A 24,593-nucleotide genomic window follows, 5' to 3' on the forward strand; every position below is an offset into this window, starting at 1 on the left:
GGCTTTTCAATGGCATAAGAATAAATTTGAAATTCCTTAAAACTAACCTAATATAGTCGTCTACTCTACTATCACTTTTTAAGTTGAGACTATGTATATCCAATTTCCCTGATTATTGTGCACTAATGGTGCAAAATTGTACAGTGACACTTATTTTGTCGGCTTATACTGTACCTTTGGTGCAAAGTTATACTCAAATAATTATTCCGGGGTGAGCTACTTCTAACGTTACTACGGTTTATTTAACTTCTTCCTCCAGCTCACGTACACCAAAAACCTCGCTTGGTCCTGCTATTCCTTCCTTCCTGGATAATTTGATGTCGTCGTAGATTCGAATCAATATTATCAATGTTTAATAGAGAAAAAAATTCGTATACGCTTATTTTTTATTTATTATTGACACAACTGTGGACGACACGCCGGGTGGATAAATTAAATTATCGATCAGACCCAGTTATACTTATGTATGTACTTAGGTAAATACCTAAGGACATATCTAAATACATAAGTACATGAAGTAGACGTGCCTATCGTAGTGTCTCACTTTTTTCAGTGCGTCATGTCTGAAAGACTGCATAATGCAAGAACTTATCTTCTTGGAAATCAGTCTACGCATTTATGCAATGCCAACTGATTAATTTCATACGTATATAAATATGTATGCCCTTATGTTTGAGTTATAGTTCTATAGGCATGTATAACTATTTTTCCTGTGGTTGCGACGAAGAAAAGCAAGATATGCACCTTACCTGCTTCTGCAACTGTCCCAAGTCAGTCGCGGTCATCAAAGTCGTCATTAAATTTCGCATTTAACCTATTTTTTGATGGAAGAAGTTCCCATTGCCGTTTCGTGGTTATAAGGAATCCAGAATGATCTTATTTACTATGAGGGCCCTTCCTGATAGATGTACAGAGCTACAAAAAACATCTCAAATTCATTTATGATTATTACAAATATATATCACTTAAATATGTATCACTTTTAACTCGTGTCATAAAAGTTTCGAGGTCTCAAGCATAGGCTAATAATGGATAAAGTAAATATAGTGAATGTCCCTCTTGCGCTTAAAAAGTGAAATATAAAAATTCGTTGCGAAAAGAAGTGTTACTACTACCAAAAAAACATGATCAGAGGTACCTGGTGTATTTATGAAGCATATTTAATTCATGATAAATACATACATATTAAAAGTCTAAGGTCCTATGTCAAATTGCATGGTTGTGAATGAAAAATGTGGACATATGTATTTATGTATATGTGCAACTCGAAAAATTTGACTCATTCAAACTATACATCAACGGGTAGCAGACAAAGAAGGCCCTTCCGTAAAGTTTCTAAAAATTGAAATATTATTGAGTGCTGCATTTCGGCCTGTGTTGGCATTTGATCAGGACTTTAAGAAAGTATGATCGATCAAGCTTCATCTCTCGGAGTGCCTCACACGAACAAAATATGTATATGGGAAATGAAAAAAAGTTATTCTTCTAGAACACATTCTGTCCCATCCCATCAAATCAGTCCCATTTTGGCAAAATGGGACCGACCTGAGATGCACCACTGCACCTCGTAAATGTCTGAATGGGTCATTATTTTGTGAAGTGCGGTACGGTTAAACTATGTACTTTACTCTGTTGTTTTGTCTGTCATGCTCATACTTAATTCTCAACTATTTGACCGTTTGAGGGTGGGATGTTTGTACAATTGGGGACATAAGCTCAAAGTTGACCACAACATAACTAGTAGTCTAGCTCGCTACATGACCATGTCGTCTTATGATGAGTTCCAAAATTTTAGAAATAAAACATCTATGTAAGATGAGAGTCATACATATAATGAATTTTATCTTCTTTTCTTGATATGCACCGGTTTCGCCCGTTGGTCACAGTCGGTGTTACCGCCTATTTACTTCGTTTAACATAAATAATTCATACATCCAGCTCTACATGTTCAGCAACAAGAATAAAAATTCAGCAATGCATTGTTCTCATGCCGACGCTTGCAAATTTTTTTGCAATAATGTATCAATTAGACAACATCTGTCACAGCCTAATTATGTAGTTAGCCAGTAATTATTTTCATACATTGTTTCACCCTTCGTCACATCATTAGCAAACTAGTCAAACCCACGGAGCTTTCTGCATTCGGACCGTTGCAGTCTACCTTAACCTATTTTTCTCTCATAAATTCTTGTTTCCGCACATACATATTCTTCGCAAAAATGTTATTTATGTTGACCATATTTGCCTCTTTTCAATCGATATGTTCCACAAATTCAGTACATTTCTCAAGCTCCCAATTAACCAAAAATCAGTCTGATTTCACCAGAATCATCGGCGGTGCAGACGCAACAGCGAATCAGTTTCCGTACATGGCTTCAATTCAGTTCAAAGGCGGGGCCCAGTACTGCGGAGGGTCAATCATTACCCTGCGACACATCCTGACTGCAGGGTAGGTGCGCGGGAAAGCTTAAATAGTTGATGGTGCTTGCTTACCCTTTTACAAGTTTAGTAGCGGGTTTAAGGTAAGCTAAGCCCGTCTGGGGCGGAGTGAAATCTAGCGCTAAGTTCAAATTGAAACATACAATACCAAGCAATTCTTGGTATCGAGGTGGTGTTAAGCTCTGTTTTACAAGTTGCTGTTGCGGTTTTGGCCCAGAAGTCAACGCAGACCAATTTGGCGGCGGGCGGTGTGGGGTCCCAATTTTGGCGCCGCCCCAATATTAAAATAACAGGAAAGCATATTTATTGGCGGCGGCGTCGCAGCGTCGTATGTACTGTCGGCGGCGCTAACCATTGGTTTGGACCAACAATTTCGGTCGATAGACGCTTGGCTTCTACGTATTTATAGCACGAAGTAAATCGGGCTTGCTTAACTACTAAATATGCATTTATTCTTTGTAACTCATGGCATCTTTTTTATCAATTCGTATGCCGCAGTCATTGCCTCAACGGGAAGATGCCAGACGATATTGAGATACGGGTCGGGTCCCTGAGAAGCGATGAGATGGGAACGGTTATGGCCGTCAAGAAAATCATCCTCCATCCCCAGTTTAACGTCGACAAGAATATGGTCATCTTCAACGACGTGGGCGTCATCGTGGTAAATAAATAATCCCTTGTAAAAACAAAATTGGGGTTCTGGCCGAGTTTTTGCCGGGTTGTTACATACTTATTTAATATTATGCAATATCGGCACTATTGCCGAACAGTGCTGAATAAGCGGGTAAAATACGTGCATCCCTTCACCGAAAGTGGGCAGAATCGATAAGGGACGTCCATACATTTCGTCGTCAAAAAGGTGGGTGGGTGGTTTGGGTCGCCCATCTTACTCGTATTAAGCTTAGCATGAGTATGATAGCGAAGGGGTGGGTGGATGGTCTAAAAATCGGTGATTTTTTGATGACGTAATGGATGGACGTTCCATAATTCTCTACTTCCCGGTATGCACTCCGCCGGCTGTGAAATATGCTGCACATTTTTGCCACCATTTTCAATTATTTTCAAGTTGGACAAAGCCGTCGCTATAAGTTCGTCCGTTGGCTTGATGTCCGTCGCACTGAGGGCACCGGCGGACATGACGAGATGCACAATATCAGGATACGGTTAAACCTTCACGTGACTAAAACAATATTAATCTCTAAAACTGACAGGTTATTTAACTCTGAAAGGTTTCACGGCCAAAAATCAGTCACCCGCGAACAAGAAATTGCTCTTCGTTGAACTACCCATTGTGAAGAAGGAGACGTGCGGGGAGATGATTCGACTTCCGGAAATGACTGATGGCGTCATTTGCGCGGGCGGAGAGGCCGGCAAAGGCACATGTGATGTGGGTAAACAATACACTCTTGAAAATCCAGTATCACGTGGTATTCATATATGACAAATTGGTATTGATAAGTAGAACCGTGTAGTGGTAGCTCCGTATTAAAGTTTCGGTAGCTACTTTTTACGGTCCAGTGTACATAATTTTAGTACCAAGCGGTAGTAACTTCAATACCGAGAAGTCAATACCTGCATGATTATGCCAGATTTCTAGCAGTGTATTTACTTACATATTTACATATTTTGTCAAATTTATATGTATTCCCTGTACTTTTTGCAGATGGATTCCGGAAGTCCGTTAGTCTGCCCGACTGCGAATCTTCCCAACCCAACGATGTGGCAAGTTGGCGTGGTTAGTATTGGAATTTGTGGTGAAGGTATGATAAATAAGCATTACCAACGATATTAATTGCCATCAACGGTATTCCGATGGTGTTAAAGTACAGTGTGGTTTAAATGTCACGCTACAATGGCAAATTTGTTAAGGGAAAAACCCCTAAATCTCCAATAGTTACAAGATTTGAGATTGAAATTTTTATTAATTATTATCCAAACTGATGACAAAATTTGTAAAATATTGGATTTCAGAGACAAAATTTCGGTAACTAATGGAAATTTACGAATTTTTCCCATTGAAGAATTTTCCTTTGTAGCGTGACATTTAAACCACCCTGTATATTTTGAAAATTTACACCTTTCCTCTTTCAGACGTTCCCTCCATCTTCACCAACCTGGCCATGTACACAGCATGGATTGCCGAGCAACTGCTGGTTTTGTCATGAATTCCTCACCGCAAAAAATCTATTCCAGTTTTCTGAATTAATGTTAAAAAAAGACTATTTAAAGTTTAAAGAAAATAGAGTCAACCAAAACCAAACACGCGTTAGGGACACAACAATTTTAATCTTAACATTAAAGGTCTATTGAACTTTATCACGCTGAAAAAATATTTTTAAGAAATCAATGAGCTTTTACAGAGCATGGGCCATCCTTCTAAATAAATTTTCAACAATTTGTCTAACCTACATATGAATTTTTCTTGGATTATTCACTTGTTCCATGTGATGCCCCTTGTTCTGAACTACAAGCCTGCAATGCTTGTTCCTTCATGAAAACACTTCCTGACACGTTTGAAGGCTTATTTTTAACCACTCGTCCTTAAAACTTTTCCAAAGTCCACCTAACCTCGTAGCTAATTTATTCATTTTCTCAACGACGCACAGCAAATTATCCTTCTCCCGTTACAGTCATCTACCTTGAACAAAGCTTCGTCGATTGTGACCACAGATTCGTCCTTAACTCCAACAAGGTCTTTTTCATACAGGTTTTTCTGGAAAAAAGTGGCAATTAGCGATGTGCACGCTGGTTCAACGCATGCAGTTTTGTTTTCTTCCGTTTGATTTTGTCCAAATCTCTACTAATGACTTTTTGAATACTAGTGGGATTCGATTTTAGTAGTTTCGCCATACCGCGAATGCTCTTTGGGATTTCCTAGTTGATCAAACGGTTGAGCTTAGTTTCTAGCCTTTTCGTCCGTTTTGCAAGGGGGCGGTTTTTAGGGGGAGGAGGCCGTGCCTGATTAATGTCTTGTCTTCTGACACCTTGTACATTTACTACTCTATAAATTGAGGTCAAAGAAATTTCATGCTCACCTGCATTAAGCCTTTTTTATTGTATTTCCGGTGAAATTCTGACTGGAAAACTTTTTCAGTGTACCACTTAAAATGGTCAGGGAGGAGCCATTTTTCAGAATTTCGAGTAGAAAAAATCATAGTCTTATCTAATTGGTTTGTCTACCAAACAGTTTAGGCCGGGTTTGCATAAGTTGTGCCAGTTGTTTCGCGCGAGCGTTTGAAAATTTCTTTAGGAGGATGGTCCATGCTCTGTAGTTTCCAACTTTTTTAAATAAAAAATCTGAATTTTTCAAAACTCGAAGGAACAATCCATTTTTAATTTATTGATTGGTATATGTAGTTAAATTAACTTACAAGCATACTAATACATATGTACATATGTAAATGTAAAAAAACTCTGACATCCAATCTTGCAGTTTACCTTAATTAAAAACTTCATTAAAGAAGCTGCTAATTCTCACTATCGAATCGTTAACATTTTTCATAATTCTGGGATTTTTCCAATTACCCAAGGCTCCACCAAAGCCGTGGGGCATATCGGTGTAACGCTTCGTCTCGCAGGTGTCACGACCCAACCGACGGTTCAGATAAGTGCAGAGGGGCACCTGAGAAAATTTAAAGTAAAATAAATCACTAAGGGTACTCATTATTCCTTCGTATCTTTAATATCGTAAAATGTTCTACGAAGAGAAACCAAGGGGTTAATCTTCGTAAAAATTGTAACCTTAGTAACGCGATTTTTTATTAAAAAATCTTACTCGTAATAAGTTACTAAATTTCATAACTTACATATTTACGATACGAAGACTACTAAAGATACGAAGAAATCATGAATACCCTCATTAAAATCTCCCATAATTTAATCATCATTACCAAATTAGCTTCATCCTTCGACGGCAATAGCATTAATTTTTGTGGTTTCGACATCTTTGCGACATCCGCAAATTTCACTGGTGCAGGATGAATTGATACCGAAGCGAGGAAATGTTGTCCTAAGGTTGCATCCCCCAAAAGAAGTGGGACCATTTTTCCTCCCCAGCAGAATCCAAATGCGCCCCATTTGTCCGCGTCGTAGTGATCCACGACTGATATGATGTCCGGTTTTACCACGTGTTCGAAGGAGCCATTCCGTTGGATAAATTTTGTTACAAGGTTAGGACTAGAAAGACAAAATTGGCATATCTAACAGGGTACATACATACACAGGACACATCTAACCGGTTGATTCCTGAATAGGGCTAAGTTTGCAAATACTAATTTTACAAAGAACGAATTTCAAAACATAAAAAAAAAACTTCTTTTTATTATTTTATAGCGAGAAATTTATATAAAATGTACATAAACTTTAAACGTGTATCCAAGTATTTGCATACGTCTTAAAATTTAAACTTGCAACTCTCATGCCAAGTTTGAAACATTTATTTATTTTAAAGGAACTTCAACGTTATAAAACAACACAATTAGAAATCTGAAAAAGTCATGGGATGAATTTCTCAATATTAAAATTGATACCGCTTGATATAAAAATTATACTGGTCGGTCAAAATTTGCTATACCTATACGGTGAACTTCTAATGGCGAGATAAGTATTACTACACATAATTACAAAGAGTTCATCAATAAATTTGTATAATTTTTCAACTGGATTAAAAAAATCCCTTACTTCCTTGGTGGGTATCCCTTCGTCGGAAATGGCTTTAGACGAAAAAAGTCTGGAACGAGGACGCAATATCCGGTCAGATTTGCGACCCTATCCGCATAGTGAAATGCATGCGGATGTAGCCCAAATATGTCGTAAATGAGAAGAAGGATTGGTCTTCCGGAGGAGACATTATTTCCACGTGGACAGGATTGATAAATCGTTAACTCTCCATTGTTCAAGGTTGGAAGCGAGGTCAATATTCCGTTCGAATTTTCAAAATTTGGAGACACTATTAACGCACTCGAGTTCTCATAAAATTTGAGAAACATGATAAATATAAATGTGTTTAACAAATTGTGCGGAAACATTTTTTCAGAAATATGTATGTAATTTAATGCTTTCGGAATCCACCATGAGTATGAAATGCGGTTGCAATTGGTGCTCTCATGTTCACTCTAAACATTTGCGAAAATGCAAATATTTTCATACAAAGCACAACGTGCTTGTGCATACATATTCGCTAAATTTTCATCTGGTTAAATATGTAAATAGAAAGATGGGGAAGTGGAATTGATTTTATTAAACCATATTTTTCAGCTTTTCTGTTCAGTCAACAAATTTCTGAATAATAGTTCTTTACTAAAGCTGTGATTAAAAATTGAATCGAGAGCAGTATTAAAATCGAGTTATGTATAAGTATTTAAGTATTTCAGCCGTGTCCTTATCTCGCTTTTACACGTGTAGCGTTATAAATATTCCTGTGGATGTGCATGTTTGTTTAATACGTGAAATATCTAAGTACATATGTAATTATGAACACATTTATGTTTAGTTGTATGTACGTGTGTATGTTTATGTATACATATTTGTGCATATACGTATGCCGTACGCACTTATTTGCTTGGACACGTATGCATACAAGCCAAATGAGCGAGTCTTAAGTTTTTTTGGAAATATTTCTGTATTCTATTTCATACGCATTTTTATTCATTTCCGTAATCTTCCCTTTCAATTTAAATACGGGATTGCATACTTTTCGAATTTACTGGTTTAATAAATTAGATATACCAACCAATATGCTTTTTTTATTGCAAAAACATGTATCAAAACGATTAAATTCGTAGTTAACATTTATCCTGCAGATTTCACTAATTGGGTTTGACACAATTTTATTAATTTGGAGCATGTCCAGTAGTAACTCTAACTCTCGTATAAGTAGTAACTAAAAAACACAATTACAATCTGCTCAATGACCACCGCCATTTTTTGGAATGTTTCCATTCTTAGAAATTCAATCAGCTCTTGAGACATCTAATTTACATGGAAGACTCACATATCCACAATAAACTTAAGGACCTTTTGCATTGCTCTCTGCGAATTAATCATTACATAAATATGAAATACTGTAAAATTATTTTAATATTTCAAACTGTAGATTACTGATTAACTAATTTGGAACATTTTAGGTTTTAATTAGATTTGAAAAAAATCACCCTTATATGCCGGCGATCATGCATATTTGAAATTAAAATTAAGGAGAGCTACCATATTTTCCAAAACTTTTAAGTAAAGTTAATTTTGCTTGGATCCAACTGTAAGTTGTAAAAGAAGACGCGATTTGTTACTCAGTATGCGGCGCAAATAATGAAATAATACATTATTTTATTATTAGAAATTTTATTCACTAGAGTATAAAGTGTATTCGCAGAGTAAATACTTAGAACATTTTTATGTATCATTCATTAAAAAATCCTTTAAAACGATGGACGACCAGAGCCGTACAAAATTGTCCGTATCTGATATTTTTTTAAATTTGAAATTTATATAAGTAAAAATAATAAAGTGAAGTAAAAATAATGTTGTGTTTTTAATGTATTGGTATGTACATATATGCATAGTGTATGTATGTATGTATTATTATATTGTATGTATTTTTTAAAAGTAATACATACATATACATACTATTTATGGTATTTAGGTCTGGTTATAATAATGTGATAATCATGTATATATCACCGAAATTTTGTAATGCGATAGTGTGAAGTGCAACACTCGATTTTGTTGAAATTTTTGTAGTTCTATTTAAGTCAGTACAATCAATGTTTCTTGAGGCAGCGTATGCAATGGTGTGAATTTTTAGAAATATTCAAGGTAAAAATTGACAAATTTTCAACTTTGACCTAGAATATTTTGACAAATTCCAACCATTGCACAAATTGCGTCAGAGAACATTCATTGTATTGACTTCAACTCAGGGTTCAAAATTTCAACAAAATCGGAGTATTACACTTCACACCATCGCATTTTTAGTAATTTAGCTATACTTTGTGTAGGTAATGGACATAAATCTGCGCCCCTGTTCGTCGTATTGTGGGAGCGGCTGCTCTCTGATATTTGTTCTGGAGTTGTCCTGTACGATAAATCCAGAAAAGCCTGTTAAAATAAATCACAACATCCGTATTATTACGTGCAATTTGAAATTATTATTTTACAAGTTTCGTAAATAGGGGATTATCTTTTTCAAAGTATATATGTATGTATTGTTCTTTGTTAATTTGACCACTTTTGTTGATTTTTACCAGCTTACGAAGTATCCGGAATTTATTCATGGGCATATATCTAAGAATATCAGTTTGCCCCAATTTCGAAATGACCGCGGCCGTGTAGCACCTACATACATCCTTCTACCAAAATTCGAAAACCGGACGTCGATATCTCTTACCGTTCCAAAATGAGGTCAAAAACCATGGAGCAATTCGCAAAAGCTGTCCACCACTACCACGAAAAAGTGGTTGCGCGCTCCAAAGAAATTTAGCTTTAGCCACTCTAAAAATCAACTAATTCAATAATCAAAAATTTGTCATATACTACAGAGGTATGAGCTACAAAAAACCACTAATGGCAAAAATATATCTGGTCGGACCATTCGTGTGGCAGCGCCTAAAGTGATAAGATTAGTGCAAATAGAAATCTGCACTGTCGGAACGAAATTCGAGTAAGTACTTATCGCATAGTTATCGCCTAGCATAATACATTATTTTAAAGCTTAGAAGTGGTACATCAAATCTTACATATAAGGTTATATAAGCTTATATATACAGTGAAGAGTAAAATAAATGGAGCAAGCACGATGACAGAAAAAAACTGAAGTAATCAAAATTTGTCGTCCCGTACAACATTATTAGCTGCCCAGTTTATCAAAATGATTTTATTTGCACATAGTACAACTCTCCTACCCTTAAGAAAACCAGTTAAGCGGAACAAGAAAATAGATCTAAGCAAAAATATCCCGCTCCGCCTGCAAACGGATCAAATTCAATTAACATGGGATGAGTAAGAAACGTTCCCAATTTTGACCCAAAGAAGACTCATTGAATAATTTTGGCCTCTATCCAGGAAAAAATATTGTGCTCGATAAAATTCAGCCACAAATTTGAACTTATTTCAATAAATGTCAAGAACCGCAAAAAAGGTAGCTCAAAACAGTGGCGAAGCACTTTTGGAGCGTCTGACAAACGCTCCTCCAGATTGGGCGGACCGGGCTGGGGGAACCATGTAAAGCAAAAACTAATTAGATTCAGCCCTTGTTTCTTTCCGCCCAAAATTTCGTTTAAATTAGTTTACTTTATTTTATGTGCGCGAATTTTAAAATTCCGGATACTTCTTAAGCACACCATATTTTGTTTTTACACTCTAATGATCGTACTTTTCGACCTTGTGAGGTCATATTTGGCACACGGACTCGCAACCATATTCCCCAGGGTGGTTTTCAACGATTTTGAGCTAGGTCAATTCAGTGACCCCACAGAGGTCATTCAAATTTTATGACCTCTGTGGGGTCACTGAAGTGACCTAGGTCAAATTTCTTAAAAATCACCGTGGGGAATATGATAACCAGTGTGTGTGCCGAGTTTGAGCTCAAAAGGTCAAAAAGAACGGTCACTAGAGTGTAAAAACCTAATATTATTCCAAAAGTTTTGCGACTTCTGGAAGGTCACGCAGGTGACCTAGGTCAAGATCCTTGAAAACCACCTGGGTAATGTGATTGGCAATATGTGTGCCAAATATGACCTCAAACGGTCAAATATTACTGTCACCGAGTGAAAAAACGGGACCCTCATTTTTAAGCGATTTGTGCGGAATTCAGCCTGAGATTGTGAGCTAAAAAACTTGCGATTCGGCGGGATAACGTTATCTTGCTGCCAGTGTAAATGGTTAAAAGTTTACCAATGAGCGTACTCACGTCAACCTTGGCATATCTCTCAAATTGAGCATAGCACACATAACTAGCGAAGTTTTGTGAGATATGCAAGATTTCACAAAAATTTTACTGGAAAACCATAGGATTTTTTTCGCAAATTTACCCAGGAATTGGGAATGTCCTTATTTCGCAAAATTATTTCGCAAACTCATCCTCACCATGGCCAGCAAGATAAATTAAAGAAACCCATGGAAACAATACCAAAATATGTAGGTGTTTTTCATTAGATTGGCGAGATTGGTAAGATTTGCGAAGTCATATTTTGCGAATCCCCTCACGACAGAAATGTTCTGATCTTCTCAACTTTGCTAAATGAGTTTCGCTGCGAAATAAGACGTTGTCGTGAGTACGCCCAATATTTACTACTTTATGTCATTTTACAATTTTACCACTATTTACCACTTTTTACAAGTTAAATACCGATATTTATCAAGGGTATATATATTCCGCTGAATAAATACCACTTTAAACACAATGAAAATACATACGTACAGGATAAATATGCATTGTCATTCATTGCTGCCAGAATTTGGATGGTTTCTTAAGATAGATGATCCCCCATTGACATAATTAATTTTAGAAATTCATATTTTTGCGAGAAAACAAAGAAATTTAGACTTACCAATAGACACTGGGCGCATGACTCCAGAATCCTGCCGAATTATGGATGGCACTTGAGGTACCGGGCGAATGAAGGCCTGGGATGCTTGAACCTTGGGGACAGTTGGATTTAGTCGCGCGTTCACACAACTCTTCAACGCGGTCATCGTGATTTCATGTGCAGAAGGGGGAGAAGAAAGGAGGGGTTCAGGTGTCGCGGGTGGGGTGATGGGGGACGTGGGAGGAGCGTACGGTTGAAAGGGAGCCATTTGCACCATTTCCGGATCCTTTTCATAATCTGGAATGGGTCAATATGACACAAATTATTATCATAGTTTTAAAAACGATAAATCTCCATTCATAATTCAGCTAATTTTCCTCAAAATATTTCTAGAATTTTGTAAAAGTTTATACAATTTACGGATTTTACAATATTGCCAAGAACTGCGTGAATTGCATCATTATTTAATGTGAAAAATGGCCCTGATGAAGTTTACCGTGGCAAAAATATTGTACAAATATGCTAAATATTCACCAAAATATTTAGAAAACCCCCTGAAAATACGCAAGTCTAATACATGCCCTTTTCAAAATATTTATGTTTCTTGTCAAAAACTTACATGCATGACACGTTCAAGTTAAGATTTGAATTTATAAAACTATTTTTTCTCACCAGAAGTTTGCAGGATCCAATTAATCTCGGAGGAACTGACGTTCATATCCGTCCAGGGTTTGGGATCAAAATCAGTCAACAGCTTTTCGGCGGAGAAGTCGGCGGTGGGGTCCACCCTGGTGGGAAAGTCGGCGGTCGGAGGGATGTTAACACCACAGTGGAAGGTCATGGTCATGGCGTCAATATAAATGAGCGAATATTTCGTCCGTCCGTTCGGTTAAACGACACCTTGTCAAATTTTGCGAAATCTAAATGGATAATGCACTGCTTTGGAAGACAGTTAGAAAGCGACTGAAGAAGTTCGTTGGACTCGGTCGCGTGTTTTCTGGAGAATTTTCTGGAGAAAAAGTCCCCAAATAGAATCTAGCCTAATGCTAAATATGAGTTCAAATGCAGGGTTTTGTGCAGGTATCGGGTGTTGGTCAGACTAAAAAGAAGGCAGCCATGAATGAGCGAAGGGTACAAGGCGTGCTCGTATCCTGGGGCTTAATCCTTTCTTCCATGACTGGGCCTGATCTAAGGCTTTCCAGCATAAACAAAAAAGGTACGTTGAAAATGTGCATTGATTTTATGAGGGACTTTATGCATGAACAATTTTCATGGAAAATTGTATGCATGGAACATTCTGGAATATGATAAAAATAAAAATATCCAGCGAAACATGCCACTTGAGATTTTTATTTATAAAAGTCGCTCATTCAGTAAAATTTCTATGTATTTAAATTTTAAATAAATCGTTTATTCGAATAATGAGGCAATTCATGGTAGCATTGTAAAATACATCATTTCTGGAAACTTATAAAATTTTAGAAATATTTGTACGGAAGATGTGATTACAAATCTGGCGAAGTCGTTATCGGCAATGAAAACAATTCGTCGCCCAGTTAAAGGGGGGGGGGAATTGTGGATTCCTTCATCTTGTGTAGGGACGTTGGGGGTAGGTTACATACGTCCAGATTTATTATTTTTTATTTTCCCACGCCCTTACGACGAATCTTGACGCTGATAAAAATGTGGCCCGCAATGAAATATTGGATGAAAAGTATGAGTATTTTACGCTTTATTACCAGACGGCAGATATGTATTTCTAACTTTTTCATACCTAACAAGATAAAACTACAACTTCGTAAACTACTTAGAATCCCATTTAAGCAAGAACTCAAAAATTCAAACATAGTTTTACATATGTATTTTAGGTTTTCGTACATATACATATGTATCTTGATTTTTTTACATATAAATTTGTAGTCGTTAATAAATCTTTTAATTTTACACGAAAAAATGAAATTTTCTTAAAACCCGTGGTGTGTTAACAGATCCTGGATTTTTTAGTCAGGTTGAGTTGTATCAGTATCAGAAATAAGTATGTATGTACATGCATTCAAGTATTTATAATGTATGTACGTATGCCTATTTATTTCTGTACACAAAAAGCAACCTGATTTATTACTCATGAAACTTTTATTCATAAATAACACCTTTTGTCTTCTGCTAAACGTGTTTTCCAAAGTAAAATCTCTGCTAAATTTTATTCGTGTACGGGACTCTGGTGATTTCGATAGAAATTAATGACTTCTTTCAATACATTTCTGATTTCCGGTCATGATAAAATCCTGAATTGACCAAATTTAATTTTTCATTTTAATACTCATTTAAAGCTGATAATAGGATATGAAACGCATTAAGTAGCTAATGAACCATTAAATTAAAAACTATATAAATCCATCATTTCACTGGAGCATTTTACTTTTTCCACATTTTAATTTCGCAATTTTTAAAAATCATGTCAGCTTTGTCATCTCCAATTCCCCTCTTGACCATGGGCCTCGTCTTGATGTCGGTTTATTTACATCATGTCGTACGTTTCTAAGAAATTAAAAACAACTCTTATTCATATTTTTAATTTTTTATATTCCAAAATTTCCAGGAATTTTCGAACGCCCAAGCTCCAGAGAAATCGTGCAAACAACTCCTCAGCGAGTTGACGAAGCGTCAATTCTCTGCGATTGCGAATTGCTCGAAATCCATGAAATTTAAAAATGGGAAACATAAAGCAACCATGGGAAATGTGAGTTAAAAAAATTGATAAATTTTAGAAATAATTAATGATTTTAAATTATTTTCAGTGCATTTTGAAGTGTGCGATGGAAAATGAAAACTTGGTTTGTTATATATTTTCATGGCGAAAAAATTGCATGATTAAAATTTCTGAAATATGTTTCCATTAAAAAAAATTTACATATGCATTTTAATTACAGGTGGATCGCAAAGGTGAAGTGACCCGAGAGATGATTGATACCCTGTTGGTCAAGGAGTTGCCACCTTCGTTAATTGACCGGGCGAACGCTACTTTGGAACCTTGCGTTGCAAAATATAGTGAGATGTTGATTTTTTCAAAATTTTCAAATTTTGAAACTGTAAATTTTTATATTTATCAATTTTAGAGGGAACTTTAGACGCGAATCCGGAAACTGATCCGTTATGTGGTACATCTTGAAAAGAACAATGAATACTAAAGCAATTCACGTAGGCCTTGGTAACATTGTAAAATCCGTAAATTCTGTAAATTTACAAACTTTAAGAAATATTTCTGAGGAAAATTATCTTGTAAGTTTTTGATTAGATCTTTTTATTTTGTAAAAGTTTGTAAAAATATTCTGCAAAATTTACGCATTATACAAAGTTACCAAATCCTGTGTGAACTGCCTCAGTATAATATGTTTTTAAACAAGTTTTTATATTTTTTCCTCAACTTTGATTTTTATTAAGAGTTTTCGATTTTTTTTAAATTTCAGCTACCTACGATCCCGTCATTAAGTGTGTTCTGTCTGCATTACCGAATGTATGTATGATTATTTTTATGCAAATTAAGATGTCATTTGTGTCTCTATGTTTTGATATTTATTTCGACTTTATTTTCAGTTTTGTCCAAACTAACTTACGCTAATTTGCATAAAGCGAAGAAACACATGTTATTGCAATGAGGTAATCCGGATAAGTTTTTGGAATTACAAATTACAAGTAAATAAAAATAATTTAATTTCTCGCATTATTAAATTGGTCTGACACGGTTTCTCAAAGTTTCCACTTTGCTTGCACCGAATTTCATTCTTATTTAAATATGATGATTCAATTTAAACGTACCGATAAGGGCGAATCAATTGTGGACCATTACGAATCGCATATTTACATATTATATATTTATTTAAAAAAGCATTAAAGAAATTCAGCTTCATATTATGCACGGGAGTTGTACAAATTAATTATAATAATCAACATCCACACAATTTATTACACTCTTTCATAGATAAATAGCATCGAAGCATGTACATATTTTTCCTTATACACTGTCGACATTGTAGTCTACAAGGAAAAATTGAGAAATATAGTGTACAAGTTAGTGGAAAATTACATAAATATGAGCAGGAATGCATGACTGGTTTTTACAGATAGATATTTATATAAGTATGTATGTACCACATAAAAATATTCTTTCAAGTCAAGTTTTCAAACTAGACTTTTACATGTACGCTCACATTTAATTTTATGTAAAAGTACCCAATTGAGTACAAATAGATTATGTACCTATTTCAAGTTCAAGGTCTCGCATTTATAGCGTTGTTTTTGCAATGTTAACTATTATGCAAATAGATAAATAAGTATTTGCACTTAACAGGGACCGGTTTCCAGGGAGTTGTACGTTAAGCTGGTCAGGTCCATTAAAAACTGGAACTTGCTTTAAGAAGTGGGGTGCACAGAGGATGTCACGAATTTGGGCAGCAGTCTATGTAGTGACTAAATATGTACATGTGTACATATTTGCAATCTACTAATTTTTAGAATTATGCGATGGACTGGGTTAAAATCACAGGAGTTTTAATGACATGCTTTACGCATGGCTATCTCATCAGGATAATTGTGACTTTTTTATGAATTTTATTACCCTGACCGTGGATAAAAAGGCCTCAATTTTTGAGGCAAGCTCGTCTCATTGTAAGAAAGAATTTTTTGGGGAAAACTGTTCCAATATTAAAATACCTAATTTCACAGGTGTCATTTACATACGTAGCGTTGCTTATTTGGACTTGGAAGAAGAGACAAATTTCAGAATTTTTTGAACCATGAAGCTTTTCAGAATTAATTGTATGTTCCGATCGTACATGACACCAGTACTTTTACTAACTTTGTTATGCAACGGTAGTGTAAGTGGTTGGATCTCGTTTGAGGATGACGTGATTCTATCCGAGAAACAAGGTGCTGCTTTAAAAGAGGTGAGTTTAGTTTATTAATTTTGAAGTATAAATTACAAAATTTATTTATATTTCAATATTGGTCGAATTTATTAGAATTAAAAGCATGTTCTTTTGTGAAGGACATACAGTATCGGCAGAAAGTCATTATACCCTCATACTTTTTCTACTTCAAGCATGATATTGTTGGAGAAGCTTGAGGGGTTGAACTGCAATTTTGCACAATTACTTATCATGACGCAAGGTTTCCGGAACCATACTTTGAATGACGGTGTGGCACAAGAAACGACACGGTGGAATTATATCTAAAATTCAGACTGGAAAAAAGTCTTTACACCCCTAGTAAAGTTTCATGAAAAATTTGTCCAAACTTTTCTGTGTCGAATAGCAGTCAAACTATCAACTGGAATGTCCACCTTGATCCTTTAGGAAGGCAAGGAAACGTCTTTGAATCGACTAAAAAAATGAGCTGGTGAAAGAGGTGTCAAAATTTACCAATTAAAGCTTCACAGCATCGGCCAGACTTTGAGGTTTGATAGCGTGTGCTGAAAAATTTTGGGCTTCACCATCGACCATAAATGTTTATTGGCATGCTGCCCGATGATTATGGAAGGCAATTCAACAATTAAATCTCTTTTGTTCTAAACCAAATCCCCTATAATTTTGATAGGTGCTTAGGATCGCCTTATTATTTGAAAATATAATTACTCCCCGGCGGTTATTTCCTTCTGTTACTATCAAATTCCAACCCAGAACGTCGCAGTAGTAATTGGAGTACATTATTACTTCGATTGTATTAAAGTTTCGGACGCCCTTCCAAAATGTAACGCCCAAACAATTTGATTTCCACCCCCATCCATAACGCTTAGCGTACGGTCGTTGGGTTTGTCAGCGTCTCTTTGCTGAATCCACATTCCACTGGTCCCAATTTGATACAAACAGGTTGATGTTGACGTCGTTGAACAATATCAGGAGTTTCTAACGTTTAGCCGTCCAATCATCATGCTTTTTAGCCCATTTAGAGCTGTCCACAATATAGGCCGTAGCTGATAAATGGATTTCTCCATGTTTCTCGCTATTCAAATCCATTTTAAGTTATCCAATTCTTTATAATTCGCACAGAAACTCGAAGATTATATTCTTCCCTCGTTTCCAAGCTGATTTTTGGTGAAGGTTACCGTGGAGTCATTGGCTTTTGCAGAGGTTGCCGTGATCCGTCCATGGGCGCGTGTTCCATGTCTATGAAAAAGTTGTTATATTCTATGTCATCCTAAATGTTTTGCAGTTCTAGACTATTCTGGCAACCGTACTATTCTTAATGGGTAGTTAATCGGAAATTCTTTGGTGTCGAAGCCTTTTCTCATTAAAATTAACAACTTTTTGCCCCAGGACGGGGCTAAGGTGTTTTTGAGTCAGTATGGGCTAATATTGATAACAGATAAGTAGTTTAGTATTACAAAAATGTTATTTATCAAAGAATAATGCATCACCTAGTGGGTTAAGAACGATTCAAGGGGATGTTTTTAAAAATTACACTGAAAGTACCAAAAATTCCAAGGGTGTAAAGACTTTTTTCCTGTCCGAATTTTAGATATAATTCCACCGTGTCGTTGCTTGTGCCACGTCGCTATCCAAAATATGGTTCCGAAAACCTTGCATCATGATAAGTAATTGTGCGAAATTGCGGTTCATCCCCTCAAGCTTATCGAACAATATGAGGCTTTATGTGCAAAAAGTATGAGGGTATAATGACTTTCTGCCCATACTGTATGTATGTATGTACGTATCTCAAAATATGCATGTATTTTTATATACATACCCACAAACAACTATTATTTACGGTATGCAAACTTGCATGCAAATTCTTAAAACCTCAATGTGTGTGCCTGAGATAAGTAGGTATTTGTAAATTTGTGAGGGCAAAAATTAACGTGAAATTTGCAGCATTACAATTTTCCCCCAGTTCAAACAAAGGGTCCTCCCCCTCCTGCACGTTGAGTATATGAAAGACGACATATACTTGGCCAAATGGCTCAAAGGTTAGAAATTAACTAACTAATTAACTAACTGATTAACTACATATATAACTACTTATGTATTTAAAACTAATTTTTATGCTCCTTAATATTTAGCGAAAAAGTTTCATGTCGACGATGCCATTCAAATGTTGAAAAATGTGAGCAAAATATAAATACAGTGTTTACATATGTACGTATTAAAAAGTTTGTGCAATTTCCACTCATGAAATTTTATCCCAGTAGCATTTAGAGTGGCGAAAATCCACAAATTTCGACAATCTTGGCCCCAATGAGTTTTCCGATCTCGAAGCTGATTATCCCATCGATGTCGTGGGGCATGACACGCGAGGAAGACCACGTAAGCGAATCGTTCCCAAAATTTTGAGTTTTCCCCAGAATATTTCAGAAACTTTGAACTCTTTAATTTATGTAGTGGTCCAACTCCCCGTGGCCGAGTGGGACCTTCGCCTCGCCGCAATTTCGGGGAAGACGGACCGATTAATTTTATACATGTCGAAAACATTTAACGATGCTTGGCTAAAAGTGAGAGAGTTGCAGAATGTGGGGAAAAACGTGACCAGATTTCAGACCATCGTCACCGTGGGCAAGATTAGTGTGGCGCAGCAAGTTAATCCGTCAAGTAATCGGATAGATTAAGTCGTGAATTTTTGAATTTTAGTATATACATAAATCTAAAAATTGTAAACATTTTACAGGTTTTCCCTTCTATCTCGGTGTGGGACTTACGTATGAGAGGAATTTTCCCAAAATGGGGGACGACATTTACCTCGTGGACAGTAAGTGGATTAGAATATTCACAACTGTCTTGGTCACATGGGTGACTAGCTTCTTTAAGAATTGATTAACCAGCAAACCGCACTATTAATTCCAGCCGCCCCGATCTTCCAAGTGGTCATAAACCTGGTGAAAGCCGTGGTCGCGAAAGACGTGGGAGACTCGATCCACGCTTTCGGACGGGACCGGAAGGCGTGGGTGGAGCAGTTGAAAGGCAGAATAGCTCTGGACCAACTCACCCACTATTTTGGGGGCACAATGGTGTCAAAACAGTAATTGTATTTGTCTATATTTTTTGTTAATGTGAAAAATTGTTAATGAAAAATTAAAAAATAGCACGAAATTTTACCAGTTTCATTTTATTCATCATCTCTGATTTTCACACTTTTATGTACTAATTCACAGAGGAATCTTTAAATGTAAAATTACATTACCAGTTATCAATCAGGAAAAAGTGAGACTGTGATTTACATACATATGTACTTAAATTAGACAAGTAGAAAAGTTTTGTTAATTAAAAAAACACATATTATTGATCCAATCATAATAAGAGTTAGACAATATAAGATTACCTCCAGGAAAATTAACGAGTAGACTTACTTCCTTTTCAGAAAATTCTTAAATTTAATTAATTTTATTGTTGTTCTACAGTTATATATATACATAATTGCGGAAAATAATTAAATGATTTGGTTAAAATAAGTTTACAAAACCTCCCCAATTACAAAAATTATGGCGAATTACATTCATACATATTAGCTGCTTGAAGTTAGTATGTAGTGGATGCATTTTGAATTTATATGACACTTTTTTCCTCCACATGGTCAAGCTCCTCACTATGACCGTGGTTATGAGTTCGAAGTTCACCGAAGATCTAGACTGCCGAAAGAGATATCGAAGTGTGCAGTCGCGCCGGGCAATCCACTAAATTGAATTCAGTCTACTTTGCACGAAAATTTTCAACAAGCTTGATTGAAAAGTCGGCGTTGGGATTATACTCCGTGATTGCAGGACGTTTCCTCTTCCTCGTTGTTTTGTCTTCGGTGTTTTTAATGACCTGGAAATTAATTTAAGTAAATGAAGCTAAGATACGTTTGATTTGTGGAAGATTACAAATTGTATAAATCTGTTAAGCTTACGTTTGCACAAAACTTAGCCTTCTTCAATTTACGAATGTGCATTACTTCGTCGCTGTCCTGTAATTAGTAAACATTTTTAATCAAATCCAAGTTACAGGTTAGAAAATTAGGTTTTAAAATTTAAAATTTAAATTTTGAAACGTAAGGTTCCTCAGATTATAAATTCTGGATAATTGCACACTTTACACAAGTATTTTAACGAGAAAAGTCTTTTGAAGAAAAGAAAGTATTCATCAATCACCGTGTCGAAGCCGTGGTCTGTGGTCAAATGCATCCTTAAATTGTCTTCTTTTACAAACCATCTGGTGCAATAGGAACAATGGTGGATTGTAAGCTTGCCCCCGAGTAGTGGTTCATAGGGGGATATTTCTTTCTCTGTGATGGGCCTAACTTTTCTTAGGGGCTTAGGGGTAAATTCTTGAGGCTTATCTTCCTCCTCTTCATCAAATTCTGTAGACATATCTTCCTCTTCTTCATCAAGGAGCTTATCTTGATGTTGACGCACTGAATCAACCGATTTCCCAGCGACGAAGCTAAGATTTCTTTCCGGGGTATGGTTATCGCGATGGCGACGCGGGAGTTGATCCAGAACGACTGATTCCTTCACCTCGGAATGGTTGCGGTAATGACTGCGAAAAAATGAGATATAGACAAATTAGCTGAATTGCAAGAAAACAAGGTTATTCAGCTCGGACAGAACAATGTCTATCGTAATTTTTGTCGTTTCTTACGATGAATGCATTACATATTAATTCCCCACAAAGTTATTCACCAAACTTGGTTTTATATTTACTTACCATTGATAATCGTAGAAAGCCACAAACTGCTTGTTACACAAGAAACACGTGTACAGCTTCAAGGGCTCCACTTGCTCCTGAGTGTAGACGACATTACAAATGTGCATCTCATGAATAATCTTGAATCTCCAGGTGGGGAATAGTTGGAAACATTTTGAACATGAGAAGGGCCCTCCATGGTTTTTTCTCTTTATGGTTCTTGTGCAAACTTGTCGTCTTTTATGTCGCCTAATGCTGGTCACACAAGAAAAAGTCATGCCACAGTTGGAGCATATCAAGCTCTCGGTGTTCGCAGAAGGGCTGTAATTTAAAATAATGTTAATATATCGAAAATTAGCACGTTTCTGTTATCGCATATTGGAGGACTACTTCATGCCACAAATTTATACACCTTTTATTTAAAAATGTGCCACTTTTCAGCTTTTATGTATAATTAATTAGGCGATAAGATATTATTCTTACTTTATTGTCGAGCTATTAGAATGCTCGTTATTCGCCTGCAGTGTTCTTCCAGTTGGTTTGCCTTTTGGGGGCTTATCTTCCCCTTCCTCCTCAAATTCTGAAGACATATCTTCCTCTTCGTCGGGGTCTATGCTTTTGTGGTCCTCGATTTCTGGCGATATTTGCTCAGGTGACAATTTTCTTGCTGGTGTAGATAATCCGGCCGAAGTTGACGAGTTGTATTGTCCGACTTCGTTAAGTTTGATACGCCCACCTACATATTAGGATAGGAATATTTGAAAGGTTATGTTAATAAATTACAAATCCAAATTTTTTAACATCCAACTATAAATTGTTAATTATAAAATATTTAAGTATTTTTCTTCACCTGTCAAAGTTTGACAGGTGAAGAAAAATACTTGGTAAAGTTTGACAGTCAAACTATTACCGAGTATTTCACACTGACTATTACCGACTGATTTCTTCACTTCGGAATGGGTGCCGTAATGACTGCGAAAAAATGAGATATAGACAAATTAGCTGAATTGCAAGAAAACAAGGTTATTCAGGTCGGACACAACAATGTCTATCGTATTTTTTGTCGTTTCTTACGATGAATGCATTACATATTAATTCCCCACAAAGTTATTCACCAAACTTGGTTTTATAATTACTTACCGTTGATAATCGTACAAAGCCACAAACTGCTTGTCACACAAGGGACACGTGTATAGCGTCCAGGGGGCCACTTGCTCCTGAGTGTAGACGACATTGCAAATGTGCATCTCATGTGTAATCTTGCGTCTCCTGGTGCGGAATAGTTGGCAACATTTTGAACATGAGAAGAGCCCTTCATTGTTTTTTCTCTTTCTGGTGTTTATGCAAAGTTGTCGTCCTTTATGTCGCCTAACGGTGTCCCTACAAGAAAAAGTTATGCCACAGTTGGAGCATATCAAGCTCTTGGTGTTCGCAGAAGGGCTGTAATTTAAAATAGTGTTAATTTATTTTTAATATTTTACTGTTTATTTTAGTGTTAATATATTGATAATTGGCACGTTTCTGTTATCACATATTGGAGGACTACTTCATGCCAGAAAATTTCTGGCATGAAGTAAAAGGTGTATGAATTTCTGCCAGAAATTCATACACCTTTTTCTTAAAAATATGCCACTTTTCAGTTTTTATGTATAATTAATTAGACGATAAGATAATATTCTTACTTTATGGTTGCGTTAGTAGAATGCTCATTTTTCGACTGCATTGTTCTTCCAGTTGGTTTGCCGTTTGGGGGCGTATATTCCTCTTCTTCATCAAATTCTGAAGACATATCTTCTTCGGGACCTATGCTTTCGTCGTCCTCGACGTCTGGCGACATTTGCCTAGGTGAAAATTCTCTCGCTGGAATAGATAATTTGGTCAAAGTTGACGAGGGGTCTTGCCCGACTGCGTGAAGTTTGATACGCCCAACTATTAGAATAGAAATATTTGAAAATTTATGTTAATAAATTACAAATCCAGATTTTTTTAAATCCAACTATAAATTATTAGATATAAAAGTATTTTTTCACCTGTCAAACTATTAGCGACTATTTCACATCCATTTAAATATTTTCGCCTAGATTCTTCCAACCTGTTTTCCAACTCTTTCTCCAAGCTGACGATTTCTTGCCGCAGGGCGCAAACTTCTTTAATGAGTGATAAGCAATCCGAACAGGATTCCGTGGTGGACATGAATTGGTTGTAACTTGACGGCGACGTATTTTTACTGATGGTTGGATTAATTAAGAGGTCACGAAACAAGGCCGCTTTTTCCTGCCGGGTGACATTTTCTGGCAGTGACCGAAAATCTGCCAGCGGTTTTATCCCGCAGAGAAAACATCCCGAAATTTTGACCGTTTTACATTCCGACACGGCGACATTGTCGAGCACATTGTTCCGCGTCAATTGGACGAAGGGGAGATTCAATTGCATCGTCGAATTACAAAATTGGATGACAAGTTCTTTAGCCTGTAATTAGTTGAACATAAATTATTTCAGTTACTTGAGTCAATTGAAATACTGAATATATTAAAACTTTTTTAAAGTGAAATCCGTACTTTATTTTTTTTAATGATAACAAATCACACCCATTCTTTGTTTATTTTATGTCAAAGTTGGTGGAACAGTGTCCCAGGGAGACCAGTGTCTTAAACTGATTTAAATGCCATTTATTTATCACTTTTAATTTGAGATTTTTAAGAAAATGAAATAAATATTTATTTTTTCTGGAGGGAGAAACAGGTGGCCGGAGCAAATCCCGGTTTTCAATGTACAGTGCAAGATGCGACAAATCTTGCGGGTTAAAAAAACACCGTGTGCATAAAGCTATCAGGGGACGTTCATAAGTTATGTAATACAAAAATCGAGATTTTCTAGTACCCCTTTAACATGTATCACATAGACACGACATCATTGGAGCCTTAAACATCTCCTTCCACTCCACTCATTACGTAATTTATGATAGGCCCCTTAAGAATTTAAA

General features: G+C 36.2%; 6 protein-coding genes across 7 annotated transcripts; 3 read left to right on the plus strand and 3 right to left on the minus strand.

The window, feature by feature from the left end:
* Nucleotides 1–2,956: 2,956 nt before the first annotated feature.
* Nucleotides 2,957–4,604, plus strand: LOC110861136 (phenoloxidase-activating factor 2). The gene is made up of 5 exons (XM_022110243.1): nucleotides 2,957–3,100; nucleotides 3,506–3,602; nucleotides 3,651–3,826; nucleotides 4,103–4,199; nucleotides 4,531–4,604. Exons 1-5 carry the CDS (start codon nucleotides 2,957–2,959, stop codon nucleotides 4,602–4,604), a joined length of 588 nt encoding a protein of 195 aa, XP_021965935.1.
* A 1,137-nt stretch (nucleotides 4,605–5,741) lies between these two features.
* On the minus strand, nucleotides 5,742–7,546 carry LOC110861212 (uncharacterized AIM2 family protein C30D10.14). Its single transcript, XM_022110323.2, has 3 exons — nucleotides 7,120–7,546; nucleotides 6,330–6,615; nucleotides 5,742–6,061 (listed from the first exon to the last, which is right to left on the minus strand). Exons 1-3 carry the CDS (start codon nucleotides 7,464–7,466, stop codon nucleotides 5,879–5,881), a joined length of 816 nt encoding a protein of 271 aa, XP_021966015.1. The 5' UTR covers nucleotides 7,467–7,546; the 3' UTR covers nucleotides 5,742–5,878.
* Nucleotides 7,547–8,758: 1,212 nt separating this feature from the next.
* LOC110861137 lies at nucleotides 8,759–12,996 on the minus strand. The gene is made up of 4 exons (XM_022110244.2): nucleotides 12,633–12,996; nucleotides 11,982–12,257; nucleotides 9,423–9,531; nucleotides 8,759–9,078 (listed from the first exon to the last, which is right to left on the minus strand). Exons 1-4 carry the CDS (start codon nucleotides 12,805–12,807, stop codon nucleotides 9,060–9,062), a joined length of 579 nt encoding a protein of 192 aa, XP_021965936.2. The 5' UTR covers nucleotides 12,808–12,996; the 3' UTR covers nucleotides 8,759–9,059.
* A 1,289-nt stretch (nucleotides 12,997–14,285) lies between these two features.
* On the plus strand, nucleotides 14,286–15,689 carry LOC110861217. Its single transcript, XM_022110327.2, has 7 exons — nucleotides 14,286–14,490; nucleotides 14,560–14,700; nucleotides 14,759–14,794; nucleotides 14,891–15,008; nucleotides 15,077–15,118; nucleotides 15,428–15,474; nucleotides 15,555–15,689. The coding sequence occupies exons 1-7, from the start codon at nucleotides 14,416–14,418 to the stop codon at nucleotides 15,567–15,569; spliced, it is 474 nt and encodes a 157-aa protein (XP_021966019.1). The 5' UTR covers nucleotides 14,286–14,415; the 3' UTR covers nucleotides 15,570–15,689.
* A 738-nt stretch (nucleotides 15,690–16,427) lies between these two features.
* LOC110861158 (SEC14-like protein 2) lies at nucleotides 16,428–20,038 on the plus strand. The gene is made up of 7 exons (XM_022110266.2): nucleotides 16,428–16,903; nucleotides 18,846–18,921; nucleotides 19,015–19,058; nucleotides 19,144–19,258; nucleotides 19,334–19,540; nucleotides 19,617–19,697; nucleotides 19,793–20,038. Exons 1-7 carry the CDS (start codon nucleotides 16,754–16,756, stop codon nucleotides 19,969–19,971), a joined length of 852 nt encoding a protein of 283 aa, XP_021965958.1. The 5' UTR covers nucleotides 16,428–16,753; the 3' UTR covers nucleotides 19,972–20,038.
* Nucleotides 20,039–24,370, minus strand: LOC110861138 (zinc finger protein 709). 2 transcript variants are annotated; one of them, XM_035844472.1, is made up of 10 exons: nucleotides 24,169–24,370; nucleotides 23,641–24,079; nucleotides 23,293–23,539; nucleotides 22,751–23,050; nucleotides 22,545–22,582; nucleotides 22,094–22,346; nucleotides 21,632–21,931; nucleotides 21,076–21,463; nucleotides 20,835–20,891; nucleotides 20,039–20,752 (listed from the first exon to the last, which is right to left on the minus strand). In XM_035844472.1, exons 2-10 carry the CDS (start codon nucleotides 24,041–24,043, stop codon nucleotides 20,636–20,638), a joined length of 2,103 nt encoding a protein of 700 aa, XP_035700365.1. In that variant the 5' UTR covers nucleotides 24,044–24,079; nucleotides 24,169–24,370; the 3' UTR covers nucleotides 20,039–20,635. The 2 variants fall into 2 exon arrangements, with proteins under 2 accessions (XP_035700365.1, XP_035700363.1); XM_035844470.1 differs by having other exon boundaries at nucleotides 22,521–22,582.
* Between the last annotated feature and the right edge of the window lie 223 nt (nucleotides 24,371–24,593).

The sequence above is a fragment of the Folsomia candida genome, unplaced genomic scaffold, assembly GCF_002217175.1.
Source record: "Folsomia candida strain VU population unplaced genomic scaffold, ASM221717v1 Fcan01_Sc038, whole genome shotgun sequence".
NCBI lineage: Eukaryota > Metazoa > Arthropoda > Collembola > Entomobryomorpha > Isotomidae > Folsomia > Folsomia candida.